Source organism: Chelonia mydas, chromosome 20 (genome assembly GCF_015237465.2).
Source record: "Chelonia mydas isolate rCheMyd1 chromosome 20, rCheMyd1.pri.v2, whole genome shotgun sequence".
In the NCBI taxonomy this organism is placed as follows: Eukaryota; Metazoa; Chordata; order Testudines; family Cheloniidae; genus Chelonia; species Chelonia mydas.
The window spans coordinates 8,093,577-8,117,218 of NC_051260.2; the positions used below are offsets into that span (position 1 = coordinate 8,093,577).

Genomic DNA, 23,642 nt, shown 5'->3' on the forward strand with positions numbered 1-23,642 from the left:
TCGTTTTCACTGTGGCTGTAGCTAAGTGCGGTGTGTTAAGCGGAGTGGTGATCCTGAGTTCAAACCACTGAGCTGGTGTGCACTGTTCCTTGGGGAGCAGAGACTCGGAGGGTTCTGTGATTGTTCTGGATCAGGGCTGAGCCCTCCAGAGGGATGCTCAGAGCACTCAGGGCTGGTGTGTGCCTATCGCTGACCTGTACAGACAGAGCGAGGCCAGCGCAGGCCTGGGAGGCCAGGCTTGTGCTGTCAGAGGCTGGTGGAGTCACGGAGCTGATCCACAGCAGGCACAGACAAGACTCTCACGCTAAGAGCAAGTGTAGTGAAGGGCCTGGGTACTGCTGGGGAGCTTCACAGTGACATAGTTGGCTGGATCTATACTCAGTTTGCTGGTTAGCGAAGGGTCACGCTCCGGGCACTTATATACAGTTAACATAGACACCCGGAGATTCACAGGTAAAGAAAAGGTTGTGGTTTGTTGTTCTCGGTGTGGTTCTTTTGAGTAAGGGACTGGAGCATCAGGAAAGGCAAGGTCATGCTGGATGTACCAGGAAGCAGCGAGAAGTCGCTCACTCCCAGACACAGCACAGATGCACCTGTACAGGGCACAGGCTCCCAGAGCTACTCTTCCCAGAGCCCTGGCCAGCTCCCACGGGCTGCTCTCTGCAACCCCGCACTCCCCAGGCCCTCCAGCTAGGACTAAGGCAAGTCTCTCTGTACAGCACAGCCTGCCTGCTCCTTTGAGTCTCTCCCTGAGCCGAACCCTTTATATGGACCAGGTCTCTGCTGGGAGGCAGCTAATCAGTCCAGGTGGTGGCTGGGCCCTGTCTGCCCTTAAAGAGCCTGTCAGCCTATAACAGGGCCTAGGGCCTTGACCCTCGCAGCCTGTCTCTAGGGGATGTTGTGAGGGTGCACCTTGCTCTTAGGGCTTGTCAAGGTTCCTTCCCCACTCTGAACTCTAGGGTACAGATGTGGGGACCCCGCATGAAAGACCCCCTAAGCTTATTTCTACCAGCTTAGGTTAAAACTTCCCTAAGGCACAAAGTCTTTGCCCTTGGATTAGGTAAAACGCTGCCACCACCTAGTGTTTTAGACAAAGAACAGGGAAAGGACCACTTGGAGTTCCTATTTCCTCAAAATATCCCCCCAAGCCCTTACACCCCCTTTCCTGGGGAGGCTTGAGAATAAACAAGATGAGCACAAACCCCTTGGATTTTTAAGACCCAAAAAACCCAATCAGATTCTTAAAAATCAGAACTTTATTAGAGGAACAAAAAAAAAAAAAAGATAAGAGAACAACTCTGTAAGATCAGAATGGAAGATAATCTTACAGGCAGTCAGATTCAAAACATAGAGAATCCCTCTAGGCAAAACCTTAAGTTACAAAAAGACACAAAAACAGGAATACACATTTCCTCCAGCACAGCTAATTTACAAGCCAAAATAAAGAAAACTTAAAGCATTTTCTAGCCAGATTACTTACTAACTTTACAGGAGTTGAAGGGCTTGCATCCTTGATCTGTCCCTGGCAAAGGCATCACATAGACAGACAAAAACCTTTTTCCCCACCTCCAGATTTGAAAGTATCTTGTCCCCTCATTGGTCATTTTTGGGTCAGCGAGGTTACCTTAGCTTCTTAACCCTTTACAGGTGAAAGGATTTTGCATCTGGCCAGGAGGGATTTTATAGCACTGTATACAGAAAGGTGGTTACTCTTCCCTTTATATTTATGACAGGGCTCCTTGTCCCTCACTAATCCCTGACCGTTGTACGGATATTGATCTCAAAGGCCTGAAGAGCGAAAGGGGTTTTAAACCCCGTCACTGTCCAGTGTTAAACAGCACGAGATAGCTTCAGCGGGCGTTGGGCATACCCAGGAGCATGCGTTCACATTGGAAGCTTATTGATTAAACACATGAAAGAAGAAGAAATCAAAGCCAGCGTTTCCACAGTCTCTCTCCTTCTGGAGTCAAAATACCAGTTTCTTATTTTCAGAACAATCTTTCCTCAATGAAAAGGAAAAGGTTAATTTTACTCTCAGGCCTGATGTGAGGGGAATTCTTGTGGCCTGTTCTAACAGACAGAGCCAAGGTGAAGGAGAGACGGGATAGAAAAGATGGATGAAATACAGCTTTTGCTGATGTTTTTGGAACACTGGACTGCTGGTTAGTTACGAGTAGGTAGCTTGGCTGGTGAGTCAACCATGACACCTACTGCTTGGAGCCTGGTTAGTTACAGTCTGGTCAGGGCTGTCATTGGGTTGGATCCTTTCTGCTTAGGCAAGGCAAATTTGGATGAAAAGCAGAAAATAACCCGGGAAGGGAATATAATGTAGGATCTTACGTGCCTTTGGGGTGCTAGTAATTAGCTATCCCCACTGGTGGGCTGAGGGCTGGATGCCAGGATAAGGGGATGACTTTCAGCACTCACAAGGTAGAGACAAAGTTCCCCAAACAGGAGCAAGGCCAGCCGGCCTTCCCCCCAGGAAGAGTCTTAGCTGAGTTGCAGAGCTGCAGGCAGGGGAGGCGCTGGGGGAAGATTATTCTTTTTTTTTCAAAGTCGTCTTTTAAGAGCCCCAAAAAGGAGTACAAGTGGGTGACATGTTTTAGCCTCATTATTTTGTCCACTAGTGAAATCCATTTCTGTAAGGCCAGGCTTGGCATGGCTAACTTTGTTCCCACATTTGCTTGTTCACCAAGTCTGATCTCCCCACCATCCTTGATTTACACCGAGCAGTGGTTTGTTTGTATTCTGCACCTATTGCAACATTCATCGTTATAAACACCTGGACCTATTTGCCGTGGTTACTGTAACATCTTATGAACTAATTGAGCTTCGGGTAACTTTGCAGATCCAGTCATCGCAGCGCCCCGCAGAGAGTCAAGCAGTCAAACAGCCCCAGCAGAGCTGGTCCATTACAAAGCCATCAGCTGGAGCTGCCCAGCAGCCAACCCACGGCTCACCCTCCAGATGGGAGGGAAGGAATGGGAACACTGCTAGTGCCAGGAGCTGGCAAAGTGCCAAAGCAGTGCTCCGAGACCGTGCTGGGGGGAGTGTGGCAGCCACAGGGCAAGCAGTCAGCATCTTTAGACCTAGTGCTGAGAGAGCCAGTGCTGAGCAGATCCCCGGGTTGTGCCCCTCTGCCTTGGTCAGCCCTGCCTACCCACAGAGAGCTCGGAGTGCTGACCAGCCAGGAGCTGCCCAGAGCACGGCTGCAGCCAGGGCAGAGTCCTGTGTGCCAATGGCCTGGGCAGGAGACCCCCTCAGTGCAAAGGATGCTGTAGAAGACATTAGAAGAGAGGGGAACTGCTTGGAAAGAGGAATACAAGAGGCATGGTTCTGGAGTAGAAAATCATGCATGCGCTGGGGAAGGGAGACCAGATGCTCCTATTCACCCTTCTCATCAACACCAGAATGAGGTGGCACTGGACAAAACTGACACACGTTTAAACGGAGCCAGGCAATAGTCTTATATGTATTGCACATTTAGCCTGTGGAACTCCCTGCCACAGGATGTCAATGAGCCCAAGAACTCAGCAGGGTTCCAGCAAGGAGCACATATTTGTACGGATAGTGAGAACAGGCCATGTAGGTGTGCAAGGGCTATAAGCCTCCCTGCATAAAACAACCACTAACGGGGTCTTGAAGGCATTGCCCTGTGACAGAGGTGGGCAAACTACGGCCCTCGAGCTCCCACCCGGGAGTGGGGTCTGGGGCTTGCCTTGGTCCGGCACTCCAGCCAGGGGGCGGGGTCGGGGGCTAATCCTGAGCTCCTAATGTCACCGTCTTTCCAGCCCCAAATCCCCTCTCTAGAGTTACAGAGCTTCGTGGCTGTTGGAGCAGCCAGTGCCCAGCCTGGCTCCCGGCTTGGGGCTGTGGATTCGATCACTCTGCTCCCCAGCCACAATCCCAAGAGCTTGGAGCTGCTCGTGGAGGGTGTTCAGGGCCCTGTTGGGTCAGAGTGCCGGGGGTGGGGGACAGCACCATCCAGCGGCACACACAACTTGGGCTTAAGATGCTCTGTGCTAAGGCTCTTATCTCCCAGCCGCAGCCCTTACCCTCCTGAGGAGTAAAGGGTTCTCTCTGGGGCTCGGGGGCCAGCTAATTGTGACACTTGGGGGTTACCTGAGGTGTCCGAGGGGCATCACTAACTTGCTCTCAGCCTGTCTGCGCCCACAAGCGGAAATGAGTGCCCTGTCCCTTGTCCTCCAGACATCCGTAGCATTCACTGATCTACTGCCTCTGTGGAAACAGCGCCCAGGGCACGGGTCTCACCTCAGTTCAATACTCTCTGTAGCACAAGGCACTTAGACAGGGGTCTAGTAAAAGCAAATGGAAGTTTATTTAACAGAGCTTGAGACAGATTCAGCTAAAAGCAAGTTTAAGGATTTGGAAACAAGATTACAGCTAAAAGAAAACATGGAATGCAATCCACAGCCAGTGTGTGTTAACGAGCGGCGTCCTAATACGGTCTCCCTCCCCCTTGTGGCGCTCACCCAGTCCAGAGAACTGGGCTCCACTTTGCACGCCCGCTGGCAGAGTTTCCCCTCTGCAGTGGATAACACCTCGTGCCATTTTGTCTGCTCTCGTACAGTTACGGGCTCTTCCAGTTGTCTCTGCCCAGAGCATTCTCCTGGGTTGGTTGGGTTTGGTTGGGGCACAGGCTCCCGGCTGGGCACAGGGCACGGCGCAGTCAGACTGGGCACGGGCTCCCGGCTGGTCAAAGGGCACGGTACGGTCAGACCAGGCACAGGCTTCCGGCTGGGCACAGGGCACGGGGTGGTCAGACCGGGCACGGGTTCCCGGCTGAGCACAGGGCATGGGGCGGTCAGATCAGGCACGGGCTCTCGGCTGGGTACAGGGCACGGGGCGGTCAGATCGGGCACGGGCTCTCGGCTGGGCACAGGGCACGGGGCGGTCAGACCGGGCACGGGCTCTCGGCTGGGCACGGGGACGGGGCGGTCAGACCGAGCACGGGCTCTCGGCTGGGCACAGGGCACGGCGCGGTCAGACCAGGCACGGGTTCCCGGCTGGGCACAGGGCACGGGGCGGTCAGACCGGGCACAGGCTCTCGGCTGGGCACAGGGCACGGGGCGGTCAGACCGGGCACGGGTTCCCAGCTGGGCACAGGGCATGAGGCGGTCAGGCTGGGCACAGGCTCGTGGCTGGACACAGGGCATGGCAAAGTCAGACCTGGGGCAGGCTCTTGTCTCAAGTGCCTTAGCTTTCGCTCACACCTCGGGGTCTCTGCACGGCCGCTGCGAAGCGTAATTCCCAGCTCAGCTACATCTACATGCGCTAGCTTTGTATGAGCTCGGGCACTAAAAATAGCAGTCTAGTGACACAGGCCGTGGGATGGGGGAGCTACACTCCTGTTTGAAACCCTAGGTCCATACTGGGGGGGCTAGCCCTTTATGGCTTGGCCTCCAGCCAGCTGCACTGGCGTAAATCATGTCTACACCAGGGGCTTGTAGTAGGAGCTAATATCAAGCACTTCTGCCACAGTTTGGGTCCAGTAATTGCCCGCTGTGCTGCTGGACACCCCAGAGAGCAGATCTCTCAGCAGCTGGTCCCAGCGTGTTGCTCCTTTCCACTGTGCTCTGCATGTTTCCAGGGAGACAGTCCCGACTGCTGCCCCACAGGGTTTCTGATCCCTGCCAGGCTCCATTTTCTTCAGCCTCTGGTGCCTCACACATTCCAGTGTCCACATCCCAGTGGGCTCTGGGCACGCAGCTCCTCTGCATGGAAGGGAGATGCTCCCAGGGGAATGACAGGTCTGTCTGTGGTTCCTGCTGGAGGCTGTGCCAATCTGTGGCACAAGTGGCTTGTTTCTCCCCAGCTCACAGCAGCCCATGGCCTGCTGACCAGGCACTCACAGCAGCTGCCCTGTTTTCCCCATAAACATGCAGCTGTTTCATTACATGGAACAGAAGCAAGGGAGCCTGGGAGCTCTCCAGCCTTGCTGACACCCTCCCTTCTCCTGGTCTTTCCCCCAGGTCACCTTGAGCATCTTCGAGCTGGCCACGGCTGCCGGGATCCCATGCGACATTGACCCAGCCCTGGTGACTGCACTTTCCAACCTGAAGACAGGTAAGAGCCAGGCTGGGAGCTGCCCTCTAGCCCAGTCTCCCAGCGCTGACACCGCCCTGGGTTCTGGCTGCACTCGCTCATTCAACATGTGATTGTGAATTGTGACACATGCTTCTGTCCCAGTTTCCAGACACGTATGCTAGAGATGTTTGTGTCTGTAACAATACTCAGCTCCCACAAAGGAGGGGCTCTGGATGGGTTAGGCCCTGTCTACACTAGAAAGTGGTAGCATTTTAACTATCCCAGTCTAGTCCAAGCAGTACATCCCCACCCAGCATGAATGCAGTTATTCCAGTTTAAAGGGGCTTTATGCCAGTCCAGCTATTCCTGAATGGGATGCCATCCCCCCTAGGGCTGGTGCCAGGGTAACTATATCAGTACAATATCACCCCCCACACCTGACATGCCCAAAACAGGACACCTTTCCAGTGAGGACCAGGTCTTAGTTCGCCAAGTGCTTTGAAGATACAAGAGCTAAGGTGACCTTGAGCAAGTCACTGCCTTGCTCTGTACCTCAGTTTCCCCGCTGTAAAATGGGAATGATGATAGTGACCTTTGGGTTCTCTTCATTAAGAGCTTGTTATTAGCGGAAGCCCATTAGAAGGGGGAATTGCCTTACCCTCAAGCATCTGTCGCTGGAGGCAGAAGCCATCAGTAGCTGCCACCGTGCAATGAGTGAAGCCAATTAAGATTTGGGCAGGGATGACAAATACACCTTAAGAACACACGTAGCATTGTCACAGGTGCCGCAGCTGATCCAGGGACGTTCCGGGAACACAGCCGGGATCCCCGCGGCTCTGGTCCCCCAGCTGTCTGCATGCCGCCTACCAGCCTGGGACTCCCAAGGGAGCTCTCCCTTACCCCACCACTTTGGCAATTTTTTCCATGGTGCACATGCAGCTTCAAGCGAATCTGAGCAGTGTCAGTTATGTTCAGTAAAACTCAAAGCTCCGGAGCAGCAGAGACCTGACTCCATCTATCAGATAATTTACTGGCCTGTCACAGCCGCTGGGTGATTTTATATACATATATATGTATAGATATATTTGTAAGTCAAGTGGCCAAGCCGGGGAGAAGAACGGACAGTGTAAACCGAGCATATTACTGAAATCTCTGGTTGTACATCTTCTCCCTCTGCCTGATAGACAGCTTGTCCCCTGAGGAGGAGTACAAGTCAGCCTGTCTGCTGCTGGTCTTTGTGGCTGTATCTCTGCCGCTCCTCGCCTCCGACCCCTTCTCCATTTACAGCATCGAGATGGACGGTAAGAGGCCGGGACGGGCTGCTTTCCAAACGCCGGAATCTATTCACCCGCCACACATGCCAATAAATGGCCCAGTGGCGCCATCTGGTTTTTTGCCGTCACTGCTCCATGACTGATCCCCATCCTGCCCTGCAGGGGGCGTCCCAGGACACCACCCTGCTTTCCTGGGTGAATGGCCCCGGGGTGGGGGCAAATGCTCAGGCTGCAGGGCAGTTTGTGGAAGTTCTTGTTACAAAACACACACTCCCAGAAAACGGGCCCTTGTTTCAAGTGCTGTTCCGCACTCCAACCCCAACTTGCATTAGTGGAAAGGCTGAGTGAGGTCCCGGAGCTGTTTAACACAGGCCTGACTCACATTTCAAGGGAACCTGCCCCAACTGACGTGTTTAATTATTTCCATAATTCATTTGTCAAGAAAAATACAGAAACGAAAAAAGAAAAATGCCCACGTCTCCCTGCTGGGACAGGGCTGCTCGTACACGTCACATCAGTGACAAGCAGAGGACTTCTCAGCATTAGGCCCTGATCCTGCCCCAGGAATACAGGACTGGAAGGACGCTCACATCCCAACCCCTGCTATTGCCGGCAGCCCCGTCAGATCATCCCCTTCCTAAACATCTCAAGCTCCATCTTCCAACTCAAGAGGCTTCTTGCCTATGGGGGGGCTGTTCTCAAACCTCCCTCCTCTGATGGTTAGAAACCTGCTTCTCATTTCCAGCCTCCGTTTATCCCTGGCCAGTTTATCTGCAGGGGTTCCTGTGTCAGCCTTGTCCTTTAGCTTCAATAGCTCTGCTCCATCCCTGGCATTTCCCCCGGAAGGGTTTGCAGAGAGCAGCCCCCTCCCTCTCAGCCTCGCTTGCTAGGCTGACCCAGTCTCCTCTGTAAGATCAGTTCGCCGTCCCCTGGCCATCTTAGCAGCCCTTCTCTGTGCCTCTGCCAGTCGGTATTCATTCCCATCAACCAGGCTGGCCACAGCTGCACCCAGTGTTCCAGAGGCGGTCTCCTCGGTGCCGTGCCGATGGCATTAATACTGGCCTAGCTCTGCTGCCAATACCTCCTCAGGCCATAAGCGCTGGACTCACCCCAGTGACTTCAGTGGGGTTGAGATGCACGTGTGTAAGTGCTCCCAGGATCGGGCCCTTAGATGCGGGGGTGGTGTCTTTGTAACAGTGCTGGGGGTGCACTGGGGGTGCTGTAGGGAGACAAGCCGAGCCTCCCTGTCCAGACGCAGTTCAGTGAGCTGTGAGTGCCAAGCCCCCCTGTCTCCTTCTCCCTGCAGGGTACAACAACAATATCCACTGCCTGGCCAAAGCCATCATCCAGGTGTCTGCCGCGCTCTTCACCGTCCACAGCAAGAACATTGAAACGCACCTCAAGGAGTTCCTGCTGGTGAGCGGCTACGGGCGGGTCTCATTCCACGCAGCGGGCTTGTGCGCCAGGTGTACTGCCCCTGAGGGCATGCTGGGAGTACTGCCTCCAAGAGCATATTGGGAGTATTGCACTCTAGAGCGTACTGGGAGTACTGCGCCCAAGGGCATGCTGGGAGTACTGCCTCCAAGAGCATATTGGGAGTATTGCACTCTAGAGCGTACTGGGAGTACTGCGCCCAAGGGCATGCTGGGAGTACTGCCTCCAAGAGCATATTGGGAGTATTGCACTCTAGAGCGTACTGGGAGTACTGCGCCCAAGGGCATGCTGGAAGTACTGCCTCCAAGAGCATATTGGGAGTATTGCACTCTAGAGCGTACTGGGAGTACTGCGCCCAAGGGCATGCTGGGAGTACTGCCTCCAAGAGCATATTGGAAGTATTGCACTCTAGAGCGTACTGGGAGTACTGCGCCCAAGGGTGAACTGAATGGTTCTCCCCAGCTGAACTGGTGCTTGCAGGATGTGGGTTATGAGGTGCTCAGTGAATTCATAGCTACCTCTTGCTTCTAGGTGGGCCGTGCCCGAGACAGTCTGTTTATCCTCCAAATGGTCCAACCCAGGCACATGGGAATGGCCAGGGATTCAGCTACTCCAGTGTCCTGCCTGACAGCTGGTAGCTCCCCAGCTGTTAAGGCCAGAAGGGTGATCACCCAGTCTGAGCTCCTGCCTAGCACCGGCTAGAGAGCCTCACCCACAGTGACCACAGCAAATACTGCCTGGGTCCCACGAGGTGGGTCATCCTAGGCACCGCCTAGGCACCGTCTCCTAGGCACCGTCTCCTAGGCACCGCCAGGTGTTTAGCAAGCGTGAAGGCAGCCAGGGGTCTGTGGGGGATGGCATCACCCCGCAGCAATCACAGCACAGGGATGTGGGAGGGGAAGGCCGGCTGGACCTGCCTGATTCATCTCCCACTGAGTTTGGATTCGGGGTTCCGAGGGGCCTCCCGCTCCCAGGTATCTGGCATTGGAAGTGGCTGGCATTGGGGGAAGGGCGACAGCCCCAGTAAGTGGCTGTCCCTGCTGCCCTGCCAGACAGGAAGCTGGCAGGGAGTGTCCAATGTGATAGGGAGGGACACAGCCACCTGCATTCCAGCCAAGCCACCTCCCTGCCAGGGACTCCCACTGGCAGCAACAGAGCAAGTAGCTGACATGCTAGCTGGTTCCCTTCTCCCGCCGGGCACCCAGCAGCTCCCCATGCAAGTGATGGGGAACCCATCCCCACCGTACCTGCGTATTAGGAGAGTCACTGAGCACACTAGAGCCCCCTCCCCCTCATCTCCATCTCAGGCAGCCAGTGGGAGCTGTGGGGCTGAGCTGCTCTGGAAATCTGTCCATTGCTGGCAAGAACGTGAATCTTATCAGTGAGTTCTTCTAGCTGAGATTTTAACTGAGAACAGTTCCAACCCATCCACATGGGGTGTGCGTGTGCCTGAGGGCTCCATGGGGTCTCGTCATTAGCCAAAGGTGACTTGGGGTCAGGACTCCTGGGATCTACTCCGAGCGCTGAAGGGAGTGTGGGCCCAGGGTAGAGCAGCAGTCTGGGAGGCAGGACTCTGGGCTTCTATTTTGAGGACTATTGGTTAGAGCTGGGGGCCTGGCAGTCAGGACTCCTGGGTTCTATTCCTGATCCTACTGTGGGAGCTTGGGCAAGTCCCTTCTCTTGGCCTCAGTTGTTCCCTTCTGTAAAAGGGGGGTGATACTGACCCACCTGTGGGTGTACATTGACATGTGCAAAGTGCTTTGGGATGCTAGAGGCAGCCAGGGGCTGAAGGTCAGTGAGAACTGAGGACATCAAATCGAGCTCTTATGGCCAGTCAAGGGTGAGTCCCTTCTCAGGGGCCTGCAGCCGGAGGGGTAGAGCTGCCAGGCTGCTCGGCTGGCCCCCGATTATAGCAGGAGGTGACAGCCACATCTATAAGAATGACTTGGAGGGCCACTGTTTGTGGGTTCCATCTCAAGGCGCCTGGGGCTGATTTTCAGAAGGTGCTGAGCATCCACTGCTCATATTGGTTTTAGCTGGTGTTTTATCTTCTCAGCACCCCTCAAAATCAGAGTTGTGGGGGGATATCCGCTGCGGGGGTAACTTCAGCACAGAGGAGGTTTGTACCCTCGCTCTCACACCTGCAAAATGCCCTGCAGGCACATGGCTGGGTCCTGGCACTCCTAACCCTTGATTGGCTTCAGAGGAGCCTGGTGGGGGCTGAGCAGAGAAGGGTACAGCTGAGTGGGATGGCCGGGTTCTGGCAGGTATGTAATGGTGTTTGATGCCAGCCCAGAGCTTGGTGCTGTTATCTCTCTCTTCAGGTTTTCTCTTATTCACAGCCCTTCAGTGGGGGCAAAAAACCACAGCTGACTGAGCTTGATACATTTCTGGCGGGGATGGGATGACGGGACTGCCCACAATGGCATGTAGCCAGTCTGTGACAGCTAGCAGCAAATATCTCCACTGGCCAGTGATGGGACACTAGATAGGGAGAGCTCTGGGTCTTGCCCACATGCTCAGAGTCTAAGATCACCATATCTGGGGTTGGGAAGGAATTTTCCCTCAGGTCAGATTGGCAGAGACCGTGAGGGGTTTCGTCTTCCTCTGCAGCATGGGGCACGGGTCACTTGCAGGTGTAAACTAGTGTAAATGGCGGATTCTCTGTAACTTGAAGGCTTTACGTCCTGATTTGTGATTCTGTGTAGTCTGAGCTCCTGCCTAGCCCAGGCCATGGCACGGCCCGGGGCTAATTCCTGGTTGAGCCGGAGCATAACAAGGACGAGGTTTATGGCCTAGTGCATGGAGCAGTCCAGTCACTCTGGCAGGGGAAGGGACTCTTCTAGGCGGTCCAAAGTGGGTGGTGGCTTCATTTAAAATCCAGGTGGATGGTTCTCAAATGAGTCCAGCTGGGCTGGCTGGGCAACCAGTTCCCCCCTGAACAAACAGGCTGCAGACTGAACATGGGGTAAAGGCTGGCTGGAGGCTCTGGCATAGGCTGGTGGGTAAGGCCCAGGCTAGGATTTGGGAAGAGCTGTGTTCTAATCCTGGCTCTGCTACTGACCTGATGTGTGACCTTGGACAAGTCACTTCACCTGCCTCTGTGCCCCCTCCCCTTTGTCTGTTTTCTCCACTGTGAGGTCTTTAAGGCAGGGGCTGTCTCCCAGTGTTTGCGTGGCCAGCCCTGTCCTTTGGGTCTCTAGGCCTGCTGTACTATAACAGAAGCTAATTAACCATGCCCCATGGGAGGATAGCAGGGAGCAGCTGCTGCTGTCAATAAACAGTGATTCCTTCCCCAGGGAGTTCTTGTTTGGGCTCTTCAGAGGCATTTAAATTCCTTCCTAGGAAAGAGAAACAAGCAAGAGCCTTTGGAGAGCAATAAGATGACATATTGGATAAGATTGCAATTTACTCCTATCTGCACAGCTCAGTCTTGGCAGAGCTTTGCCTGCGCATCTGTTAAACTGGGGGAATTTAGCGAGGGACAAGCCACTGCCTGGTTCCCAGTGCCTCCTGGTTCTTTTCTCTCCGAGTGTTTCAGACTTTCCATGCTTTTGAGCCCTTGCTCCATGCAATTCTGGAGTCCCAAGGCCAGACACCAGGGAAAATCAATCTTGTGCCATTCTCCCTGGCTCGCAGTGAGTGATGGACGGAGAAATTGGGGGATTGGAAAAGACTTGTGCATCAGACTATTATTTTTGGCCTGTGGGAAAACAGCTAGCTAGGGAGTGAACCTGATTCATTGTTGATTAGAAACATCAGAGATTGCAAAACGAGCCAGTGCCATCCTTTCTGTGGACGAGTTTCACCTGCAGCCACAAACCCTGCCGAGAGCTCAGGGATCAGCAGCTGGTTTGGGTCTGGCCGGGGATGATAGTAACAAAAAGCTGGCATCTCCAGATGGCCCACAATGTGTAAAGAGTTGTTAGTTCTCAGTTCACTTCCTACTGAAGAAGCATCACAGTGTAACAGACTTGCAAATTGTGCATCGGTCTAGCTTAGTCATTGATGTAACATCTGTGCATCTCCCAATCTTTAATGTATCTATCCCCACACGCACCGTGGGGGCAGGGCAGGGCTAGCATCCCCATCATATGGCTGGGGAATTGAGGCACAGAGAGACTCAGGATATGTCGACACTGTTATTAAATGCGTGCGTGCTGGCCTGTGTCAGCTGACTCGGGTTCGGGCTCCGGGGCTGTTGAATTGTGGTGTAGATATTAAGGCTCATGCTTGAGCACAGGCTCTGGGACCCACCCCGCTTGACACCACAGTTAAACAGCCTCATAGCCCACGTCAGCTGATACAGGCCAGCTGCGGGTGTTTAACTGCAAGTGTGGACATGCCTCGAGTAACAGTCATGCAGGAAGTCTGTGTCAGAACAGGGAACTGAAACTGCATTTCCCCTAGTGTTTCCCTGGTCCACCTAGAGGATAACAGACTACTACCGTTGCCAGCTAATAATACCTCAGTCTCAATCATTGCTAGCTCTTGAAGTGCCTTACAAAGGAGGGCAGTATCACGGTCCCTGTTTTACCGGTGGGAATCCAAGGTAGAGAGTTTTGCCCAAGGTCACCCAGTAGGGTGGCCATATTTCCCTATGCTGAACCCAGGGCACCTGGTAAAATTGCTCGTATTCAAGCGAGTTCAACGGCAATCAATCAGAACTATGCCGTACAAACCTTCACATTAACATCGAGTTGACTGAGCCCCTGTTAAAAAGCAATGCTGCGAACTTGGATTCTTTTTATTTAGCTTCTTATCTGTCAGGCTTTAAGGTTCATGCGAGGACAGGTGACACCCCCTCCCATACACCTCTCTCACGCAGGGGAGGCGTCTTCCCAAGGCAACACGTGGGATGGGGGGATGCAGGGTCACATGCGCCACCCCCCCCCAGGTTTCTGCCATGGTTCACAGCAGAATGTGGCCAGCAGCAGCCTTTTGGGAGGGAGGAAAGGGATGGGAGCTGCTTCCAGGTGCGGGGTGCATGGGTGTGGGCGTGTGGGTGTGTTTGTCCGCATGATGTGGCCTGTGTCTTCGCAGAACTCATCTCCAAACCACCCCGCCCAGTGGATGGAAGCAGCTTGTCCCTTCCTGTCCACACAGTGTTGAAAGGCAGCTAACATCTCCAGGCTGCTGCTGGCCACCAACATAATCCAGATGCCTCCTGTCCCCTGGCTACAGCTTGGTCAGGAAGGGGTTAAGCCCTAAGGATGCATTGTGCCCCAGGGCCCTTTAGCAAACCAGGCCAGAGAGGTGGCTCAGCAGAGAAGAGTGCTTAGGGGACAGAGCAGCCCCATGCTCCCTGGGGGGCAGGTGAAGAGGGTTCTAAGCCCCTGTGCTGTGCAGGGCTTTGGCACATGCAGGGCTTGGCTTCTCCTGGTCAGCGCCCTGGGCAGGAGGGTCTTGGGCTTCCCTGGGGCGCCAGCCCAGCCAGAGGCAGTGGGGGAAGGAAGGAGCCTGCCAGCCAGGCTGCTGGTGAGCTGAGCACTCCGACCAGGGGCTGGTTCTTTGCACAGTGCTGGAAGTGGGACGGGCCCCGCCAGGGAGCAGGGGAGCAAAGGGGCAAAGCAGGGAGAGGACAGCGAGAGGGGGAACATGTAAAGGGCTGATGGGTGGGCAGTAGAGGTGGCAAGTAACCAGCTGGCGCCTGCCCGCACTCACCAGCCACCGCAGCTTGCAGTGCGCAGCCAATCCCAGCCGGAAAAGGGACGGGGAGCAGGTCACTGCTGGCTGAGAGCCAGCACACAGCGGGGGCTGCACTGACAGACCAGCAGGGAGAGCAGCCAGCCCTGCGTGCTGCAGCTTTGTCCGGCCACCAGCCTTCCACACCCACCCCCATTGTTGGCCACTGGACCCGCCACTCACCGCTGGTGGGCCGGTGGCTGGCAAGCAGGGATCCGGCCAACAGCAGGACCCGCCAGTACTGATGACGCGGGAGACGGAAAATACAGGATAATTTGCCCATTTTTAAGAAAAAGTCAGGAGGATTTAAATATGGGACTGTCCCTTTAAAAACAGGGTGTCTGGTCGCCTTATCACCCAGCAGGAAGCCAGGACTACAGGCCTAGTCTCCTGGGTGCTAGTGCAGTGCTGGATCCACGAGGCCAGGGGTTCTCAAACTTCATTGCACCGTGACCCCCTTCTGACAACAAAAATCACTGCACGACCCCAGGAGGGGAGACTGAAGCCTGAGCCCACCCAAGCCCTGCTGGGTTCCAAAGCCTGGTGGGGCCAAAACTGAAGCCCAAGGGCTTCTGCCCCAGGTGGGGGGCCTGTAACCTGAGCCCCGCCACCCAGGGATGATGCCCTTGGGCTTGGGCCCCAGCAAGTCCAGCAAGGCAGCCCTGGTGACCCTATTAGAACGGGGCCCTGACCTACTTTGAGGTCCTGACCCGCTGCACTAGGCTAAGGGTCTGGCGGGCCCGAGCCACCGAGTGACTGGCATGGCTCAGCTGCTGAGGGGGGCTGGTTACTCAGGCCTGCTCCTGATCTCGCTTGCACTGGTGTATCTCCATTTACTGCAATGAAGCTGCTCCTAACTGACCTCGGTGTGTGTGAGATCAGATACATTGACGTATTCTCATGTGGCGGAGGGCAGACCCCAGCATCAATGTGCACATTCTACAGGGAGGAAATCCAGGCACTTTGCAAAGCCCAGACACTGGTGGAGGAGCTGAGGCCGCTCCTTGGAGAGCCTCACAGCTGGCTGGTAATGAGAGCATGCCAAGCGCAGGCAGCGCTGAGCTCTCAGCTGCGGGGGGCAGCCGAAAACAAGCCATCTGGGCTCTGCATGCCCGTTCGCTGCCCGCTGCTGCACACTCATCGGCCAGCACAGAGATCTGGAGACAGATGCAGGGCATGGGGAGGTGTCCAGGCATCTGCAGAGATAAATAATGCTGAGGACAGGTGCCAAGCCCGGGTTGCCCTTCACAGGGGGCATGAAGAATCACATAGCCTGTTAGATCATCAGTGCCGTCCCCCTGGGCAGCTCACAGCCCACAACAGCTGGGAATGTTTCAGGGGTGGGGATTCCATCGCACCCCATGGCTTGGGGCCAGTGGTGCCGGTGACGCACTAGGGGGCGCCGTTCTCGCCTACCCCAGCGTGCCGGCATGGAGCGAAGAGGTGCTTGCTCGCGGAGATGGGTCTGTCAGTCTGTCTGTTCAGGCCTGTTCTACAGTTTAAAAGTTTAGGTCGATGTAGCTGTAGCGCCCAGGGGTGTGTGACCAACGCCCTCCGTGGCGATGCAGCCAGGTCAAGGGAAAAATGTTTCCATCAAGCCCGCTAGCATCCCTGGAGGGGCCGTGAGGGGCTCCTAGCACAATGGGAAAACCCCTTCTCTGGCTGTAGGAAGTGTTGACAATATGCCATTACAACAGCTTGGCTACAGCACTGTTGCAGTCCCGGCCCTGTAGACATGGGCTCAGACTGTAATCTCCTCCCGCTTCAGGGCAAACCCCGTGCCCTGGCTGAGTGGGGTCAGGAAGGTTATTCCACCATTGCTCACGAGGGGGGCCCTGCTCTGATCAGTGCCCAGCACATGGCAGCACTCACCACGCAGCTCCCAGGCTGTTGGAGGGGGTTGAGCTGGGAGCGGGCCCAGGCCTCTGGAAGAAGCAATTCTGACTGTGTGAGTGGCAGAGGGGGGCCGAGGAGGCCGGGCCGTGGCTTGCCCCCCAAACCACAGCTGGCTGGGATCGGGGGGATGTTGTATCCCGCACATGGCTTGGCGAGGCAGGTGGAAGTGGAGGTGTGAGTCTGGGCCCAGCTAGGGTGACCAGATGTCCCGATTTTATAGGGACAGTCCCGATATTTGGGGCTTTTTCTTATATAGGCTCCTATTACCCCCCCACCCCGTCCCGATTTTTCACACTTGCTGTCTGGTCACCCTAGGCCCAGCACTAGGGAGAGCAAAGCCAGCCTTTCATCTGGGTGTGTGTCAACATCCCCCAAGTCTGGGAGCCTCTGGCTGTCCCTCTCTTTGGGCCCTGCATGGGGAGCTGACCCGGTTCTGAGATTCAGCTAATGGGACTGGACAGGTGGGGAGGGACTGTCAAAAGTGCTGAACACCCAGCAGCTCCCCCTGACAGCAATGGAGAATTCCCCTCCCCCTGCTGCAAACAGTGGAGAATCCCCCTCCCCCGCACTGAGAACAATGGAAAATCCACTTCCCTGCACAGAGAACAATGGAAAATCTCCTCCCTCATTGAGAACAATGGAGAATTCCCCTCCCCCTGCTGCGAATAATGGAGAATTGCCCTCCCCCCTCACTGAGAACAATGGAAAATCCCTCTCCCCCTGCTGTGAACAATGGAGAGCCCCCTCCCCTCACTGCAAACAATGATGAGTCCCCCTCCCGCCCCCCCCCGCCGCAAACAATGGAGAATCCCCCTCCTCTGCTGAGAACGAATCCCCCCAGTAGGAACAATGGAGAACCCCCTCTCCCCCCGAACAATGGGAGCTAAGCCCTTTTGCACCTCTGGCCAATGCACAGTTGGCAGCTGGCCAGGTGCCCCATGAGCATTTTCACCTTGCTCCTCCGGCCCAGCTAAGGCTGGTGTCAGAGACGGTCTCCCAGCCCAGACGTCTCTTTGGTCCCATTGATCCTGGTGAAGGCAGGTCACTGATTTGCTCTGTCACAAGCTCCCCGATGTTCCAGTTCCAAGCTCCAAAAGGGCCTGGCGCTAGCTCCCTGCCAGCTCGGAGCTTCCCCAGCTGGTCCCCAACCCAGGGGCCAGGAAAGGGGGCGGGCGAAGAGCCGCCTCCCTGTGCCCGGTGAGTCTCTACTTCAGGAACCCTTTCTCCCTCTCCAGGCTCGGTGCCGCGCTGGGGCTGGAATAGGAGCCGTCAGGGCCCCTGCTCAGGGCAGGCCTCTGCCCTGCCCCATCCCCAGGCACTGGAGAAGCCAACAGGTCTTAATCTTTAGAGCCAGTTTTCATTACTGAGACGTGTTTAGCAAAGTTCAGCCCCTCAGGTGCCCTCGGCGCCCTTCCCCACGCACCGCGGACACTCCACCCCTTCCCCGCCACGCCCCAGAGGCATTGCCCTAGGCCCTAGCCCAGCCACGCTCTGCAAAGCAACAGACCCGGCCAGGGGGCTCTGTGGCTTCGCTTCCCTCATTAACTGGAGACTCTGCTGAGGCGCCGCGGGCAGAGCCCGAGAGCTCATCTCTCTCTCCCTCCTCACAGCTGGCGTCCGTGAGCCTCCTGCAGCTGGGACAAGAGACCGACAAGCTCCGATCCAAGAACCGTGAATCCATCTCCCTGCTGATGCACCTGGTGAGGCTTCTGCGCGCTGGGGACAATGGACAGATCCCCCCGGCAGACACTCGGGCTAAGAGACACCCCCACGCACTCTGGGCCTGGGTAGGATTTGGGTGGCCCGGTGCTGAGCTGCTCCCAGACTGGAGGTGAGGCTGGGCTCCCACAGAGCTTCCAAAGCCATGAGCTCCCGCAGCTGCCTCCTCCCCTGCTCTTATTCCCAGGGCAGGGGATAAAAGCAGTCAGCGGAGCAGAGACAGGCTCCCTTCCCAGGCCTTGGGTTAGGTTTCAGGCTGTCCCCCTGCAGCCTGGGCTTTCCAGCTGCCCTGGTGCTGCTGGGGGCAGAGCAGGGCGAGCTGCTTCCAGTGGTTCTCACGTCCAGCCCCAGCGATGGGCCATTGCCTCCCGGGTGACTGCTCTCTCATGGCAGCCTGATCTGTCCCCTCCTGGGGACCGAGCCGCTGTCTCTGGGGCGAGATCATGGCCCCACAGATGGACAGAGCCCCTGTCTCTTTGCTCACCCAGCCCCCTGTGTAGGCGAGTGCTCTGGCACTCAGCGGGGGTCGAACCCACACGCAAGCCCCTGCCACTGCACAAGGAAAGCAGCTGTCATGCCTGGGGCCGGCGCTAGAGGGCACTGTGCCCACGCCCCTCTGTCAGTGCATTCCACAGTCACCCTGCCGGGCCCAGGTTTCCCCGAGGAGTCGGAGAGCAGGCGGTCGGCAGGCTGCGTCCAGGGCAGAGCTCATGCCTCTTCCCCTGCACTGCCAGGGCCCGGTGTGTGCCCTCCTCACTGCTCCCTGGTGGATGGTTTTGGAACTGTGGGTACCGTTGGCCCTTACTTGGATTTACCCTCAGTGGGGCTGCTGAGCTGCTGTCAGAGGGGTCCGGGCTTCAGTCCCTGGAAGTTTAGATCAGCAGGTCCAGCCTCTTCTTCAGTGGGCCGAAATCACAGCATGCACCCAGCCTCCCCTGTCCCCCACTTCCTAGCTGCTCTCCATTGGGGAGAGACCCCTCCTTGGCTGTTTAATGCATCTGTCATTCCCCTCTAATGTGTGGGGCAGGGGGTGCAGGTGAGAGGGGGGTTCTCTAAGAAGGCAGCTGCTACCCCTGGCGCTGCCCTATTGGCACCAGACTCTGTACCCCCTTGCGCCAGGCAGTCCCAGCCCCCGTGCAGGCTGGGCAGCCAGCTATCTGTCTCCATTAGCACTGGAAGGATATTGATTTCTGCCCTGATGGGAGGAGACGGCTGTGTCTGGGGAAGGCGAGGGCTCCCCTGTCCGCTGCCCGTGATTGGTATTCGGGGAGCAGGGTGTTGGCAGCAAAGCAATTTAAATGCAAATGTTTCAATCTAGAGCTTATGAATGAGGCTGCCTGGGCTCATTGTCCCCATCTGGGGAGAGCGCTGCTGAGCCCAGCACATGGGCTCTGTGCCTAGCTCGGCTGCTGAGCCAGACCCATGGGCCTATGACACCTAGGCGGGCAAGCACAGAGCCTGGCAGCAGGGCTGCAGCCGGGTGAGAGGGAAATTCCACAGCTGGGGTCGGGGATACTGGATTCCGTGGCTGTTGCAGTCCCTGTCCACTCTGAGCCCCCACCCCAACCCCCTCGGGTGCCTGGGGGGGATGGGCCGCCCCATGCAGCATTGCCTGGGGAGCAGGGACAGCAGAGTGGGCACAGGCCCTGGGCTCATCCCTGGCCAGGGCCCAGGGGTGCTGGAACGAGAGGTGCTGGGGAACCAGTACAAATTGTTCTTACACCCCTGTCCCTGGCTCCTTGGTCTTGTGAATGGAGGGTGCTGGGTCCATCTGCCCTGACCTACATGCACTAGAGACAGAAGGAAACCCACTGCCCCCCCCCCCCCCATTCATCCAGCGCTGGCATCGGAGGCTCCCCTCTCACCCAGCCTCTCCCTGCTGGGAAGTTTCAGGGGAGACGTTCTGCCCCCAGCTTGATGCCCCGTCCCCGTCCCCCAGCCACGGGCGATGGCTAGGTGTGCTGTGGGGGAAGGGGGGGCTGCCAGTTATGATCCCACGCCCATCTCCCAGTCTGCCCACCCTGCTCCGCCAGGGCTTTCAGGGAAGGAAGGCCCCATCCAAGGAGCAGACTAAGCCCTTTTGAAAGTGAACGCTGTGCTTGACTCTCCTGGAGACATGGCCCAGCTTTCCCCTGATGTCCAGCCGTCACAGCCCCCTCCCGGCCCCTCATTTCCCAGGGGCAGCACTGTTCTTTCTTTCTGAAGCACTTTTACTTAAGAGTCAGTGTGAATTTCTGCCACAGCTGTAGCCTTAACATCTGCAGAGCAAAGGGGAGGGCAAGACACTCAGTTATGGACACTGGCCTCCCCTGCCTAGCTGTTCCATGCAAAGGGTGCCGGGACTCCTGGGTTCTATCCCCTGCACTGCCATTGCCTTGCTCCCTGACTTCAGGAAAGTCACCGCTCCCCTCTCTCGCCTGTTGCCCTACAGGATCACAGATTAATGAATTATCCCTTCTTCACTGCTGTAGGTCACCCCTTAGTACAGATGGGTAAACTGAGGCACAGAGCAGAGACGAGTTCCCCAGGGAGACAGGGGAGAACCCAGGTCTGCTGAGTCCCCAGGCAGTCCCTTAGCCACCAGCCCTGCCTTTCCCCCTGACATTCCCTGCAGCTGGTCCTTTACTCCTGACTCGCTAGGGTGCCCAGTCCCTGAGGTCTACATGCCCAGCCACCTGGCTCTCTCTAGGAAAATTGCCATTATTGCTGCCAACCCCGCTGCTGACCACCCCATGAAATACCCAGAGGTCTCCAGAAGGCCCACGTGGCAGACGTGCCCGGGGTTCCCCTGCTCCGTGGGGCCATACGCTGGGACACGTGGTGGAGACAGGCCCTGATGCTGCTCTTCTGCGTGTCTCTTTCAGATCGTGGAGGAGTCGTCCTTCCTGACGGTCGACATGCTGGAGACCTGCTTCCCCTATGTGCTGCTCCGCAATGCCTACCGCGAGGTGCACAGGGCTTTCGTGCTGAGCAAACTCCCTGCCCACTGACAGCTGCAGCCTGGGCTCCCCACCCCCCTTTGCCCACCCCTTCCCTGAAGCACTGCAAATGAGCGCACCTTCCAGGTCGCGGAGCTGGCTCCCATATTGCCATAGGGCTTAAGGGCTGTACATATTTGCATACCCATTTGTGATGCTGGCAGAGCAGGTGCCAGCTCATGCCAGAGCCCCAGGCCAATTCCCTTGTGTATCAGTGTAGATCAAAGTGATTGTTAAATGTATAAGAGTGTAGCTGGTGTTGAAACTTCATGAAAACTAGTGGGATGTTTCTTGTATTGTTTTCACTTCTCTGTATCCCATTATAATGGAGTAGCAAACATTTATATTGTGTATTCCTCTGTAACTAAATAACCCATCAAACGAACCATCAAACGAGAAAGAAGCCTTGTGCAATGCTCATAAAAAACTTTCACAGAAAAGTGCTAATTTCAAAGCAAGTGGTCACTGTGCGTGATGACCAGAGGTCAAAGCCTGCAAATGCGTTCCGTACTCACTGTCATCAGAGGAAAAGCCCTCGTGGGTAGTGACCCTGACAGCTTGTTTTCTGTGAGAAGCTGGAAGTCTGGATTCAAGGAAAGATCTCTCATCTCTAGACTGTTTGGACTCCGACAGGGAAGTGTAGCAGATGCAGAGCAGAGATCCCTAGAGACAACCTGGGTACCCCGAAAAGACTTTTGGGAAACTCTCAGTTTATTACGTCACTGCCGCCATTTGGCATTACTAAGTGTGAATCACCTGTGTGTGTAGTTTACCTGCTTTAACATCTCTAGAACTCCCATTTCCATTTCTTAGCTCATAAATCTTTAGTTTACTATGGAATTGGCTGCCAGCATTGTCATTTTTGTAAGATCTAAAGTACCAATTGATCTGGGGTAAGTGACAGCCAGTCTCTTGGGAGCAACCTAAATGTGATGTGATTTTTAGTGTAAGTAACCATCTTATCACAAAGTCCAGTTTGTCTGGACAGCAAGATAGCCTGGAGAGTCTGGGTGGCGGGTCTGTGATTCCATGGTAAGGCTGGTACAGCAATTCAGGAGTTCACATTTCTTACTGGCTTGGTGAAATCTACTTACAGAACATACCACCAGCTTGGGGTATCTGCCCTGCTTCTGAGAGTCTGCCTGACTCGGCACTCACGGTTGTGAGCTGCTCCAGGCAGCGTGACAACATGCATCCCCTTTCCAAAAGGAGGTAGCATAGTGGAGTGGTTAGAGCCAGAGGCTGGGAGTCAGGACTCCTGGGCTCTACCCCCAGCTCTGGCAGGGGAGTGTGGTCTAGTGGGCTTGAACAGGGGATTGGGAGTCAGGACTTCTGGGTTCTACCCCCAGCTCTGGCAGGGGAGTGTGGTCTAGTGGGCTTGAACAGAGGAGCTGGAAGCAGGACTCCTGTGTTCTATTTGTGGCCCTGCTGTGGACTTGAGTGAGTCCCAGCCCCTCTCTGAGCCTGTTTGCCCATCTCTATAATGGAGATGATGATACTGACCCACCTACTAGCTAACTGCCCCTTCCCAGCTGCTCTATCTCCCTTTCTGGAGAGATGGAAATTGCTCCTCAGCTGAACTTGCCAGCAATGAAAGTGAAGCCCCAAGGCCTGTGCAGGGAGATGGGATGGTTAGACCTCCTCTGGGATGGGCTGTGGCTTGGACCCACGGGAACTGGCTCCGGCTGGCCAGTTCTTGGCCCCATGCAGCCCCGGCCCAGGCACAGACTCCTTCGCTTCATGGCTTTGCTCCTTGCCAGGAGCTGGCCCCAGAGTCAGGGCTGCCAGGCCACAGCCATTTCAGGTGTACTTGTGGCACCTTAGAGACTAACCAATTTATTTGAGCATAAGCTTTCGTGAGCTACAGCTCACTTCATCGGAGCTGTAGCTCACGAAAGCTCATGCTCAAAGAAATTGGTTAGTCTCTAAGGTACCACAAGTACTCCTTTTCTTTTTGCGAATACAGACTAACACGGCTGTTACTCTGAAACCAGCCATTTCAGGCGTTATTTAAAAGGAAGGATTTTGATTTATTAAAAAGTCTCCACCCTGGAATTCACCGCCAGACTGAGGGTCAGTGGGGAGCCCAGCGCTCGGGGAGGGGGGAACGGGATTTCCCGCAGGGCAGTCCCACACCACACCTTTCCTCCCGGACTTACCCATCCTCCCTTGGGGGAGACAGGGTGAACTCCTCCCCATCCCCAGTGAGAGCAGAGAGGGGCACGAGGGGTCATTCATTCATAGATCTCAAGGCCAGAAGGGACCACTGTGACTGTCTGGTCTCAGCTGCTGTACAGAGACCCCAGAGACCTGCCCCACTAGAATTCCTGCTTGAGCTGGAGACCCCTTCATTCGCCCTCGGGCCGCGCTCAGCCCTGTGGGGCTGAGGCCGCCAGGGGGGTGCTGAAACCAGCCACAGTCGGTTCCTGGCACACTGAATCTCCACCGGGGATGGCGTCGCCTGAGCTCAGCTCCTAACGTGCTCCCTGGGAGCCCTGCTGATGTGGGACTCAATCCCTAGACCCACACGCACACGATCCATCAACACCAGTGCCCCTGGCCCTGCCCCGCAATGACAGCCTCTGAAGCAAACCTCTCTGCCTTGCCG

General features: G+C 55.8%; 1 protein-coding gene across 1 annotated transcript in view; it reads left to right on the plus strand.

Moving 5' to 3' along the window:
* NCKAP1L (NCK associated protein 1 like) overlaps window positions 1–21,874 on the plus strand; it is a 72,642-nt gene extending 50,768 nt beyond the window's left edge. Inside the window, exons 27-31 of the mRNA XM_037883978.2 lie at window positions 5,994–6,087; window positions 7,233–7,349; window positions 8,629–8,738; window positions 17,948–18,037; window positions 20,921–21,874. Coding sequence (XP_037739906.1) covers window positions 5,994–6,087; window positions 7,233–7,349; window positions 8,629–8,738; window positions 17,948–18,037; window positions 20,921–21,046 — 537 coding nt within the window. The 3' untranslated portion in view covers window positions 21,047–21,874. The remainder of the gene's footprint in view (window positions 1–5,993; window positions 6,088–7,232; window positions 7,350–8,628; window positions 8,739–17,947; window positions 18,038–20,920) is intronic.
* The last annotated feature ends 1,768 nt before the right edge of the window (window positions 21,875–23,642 follow it).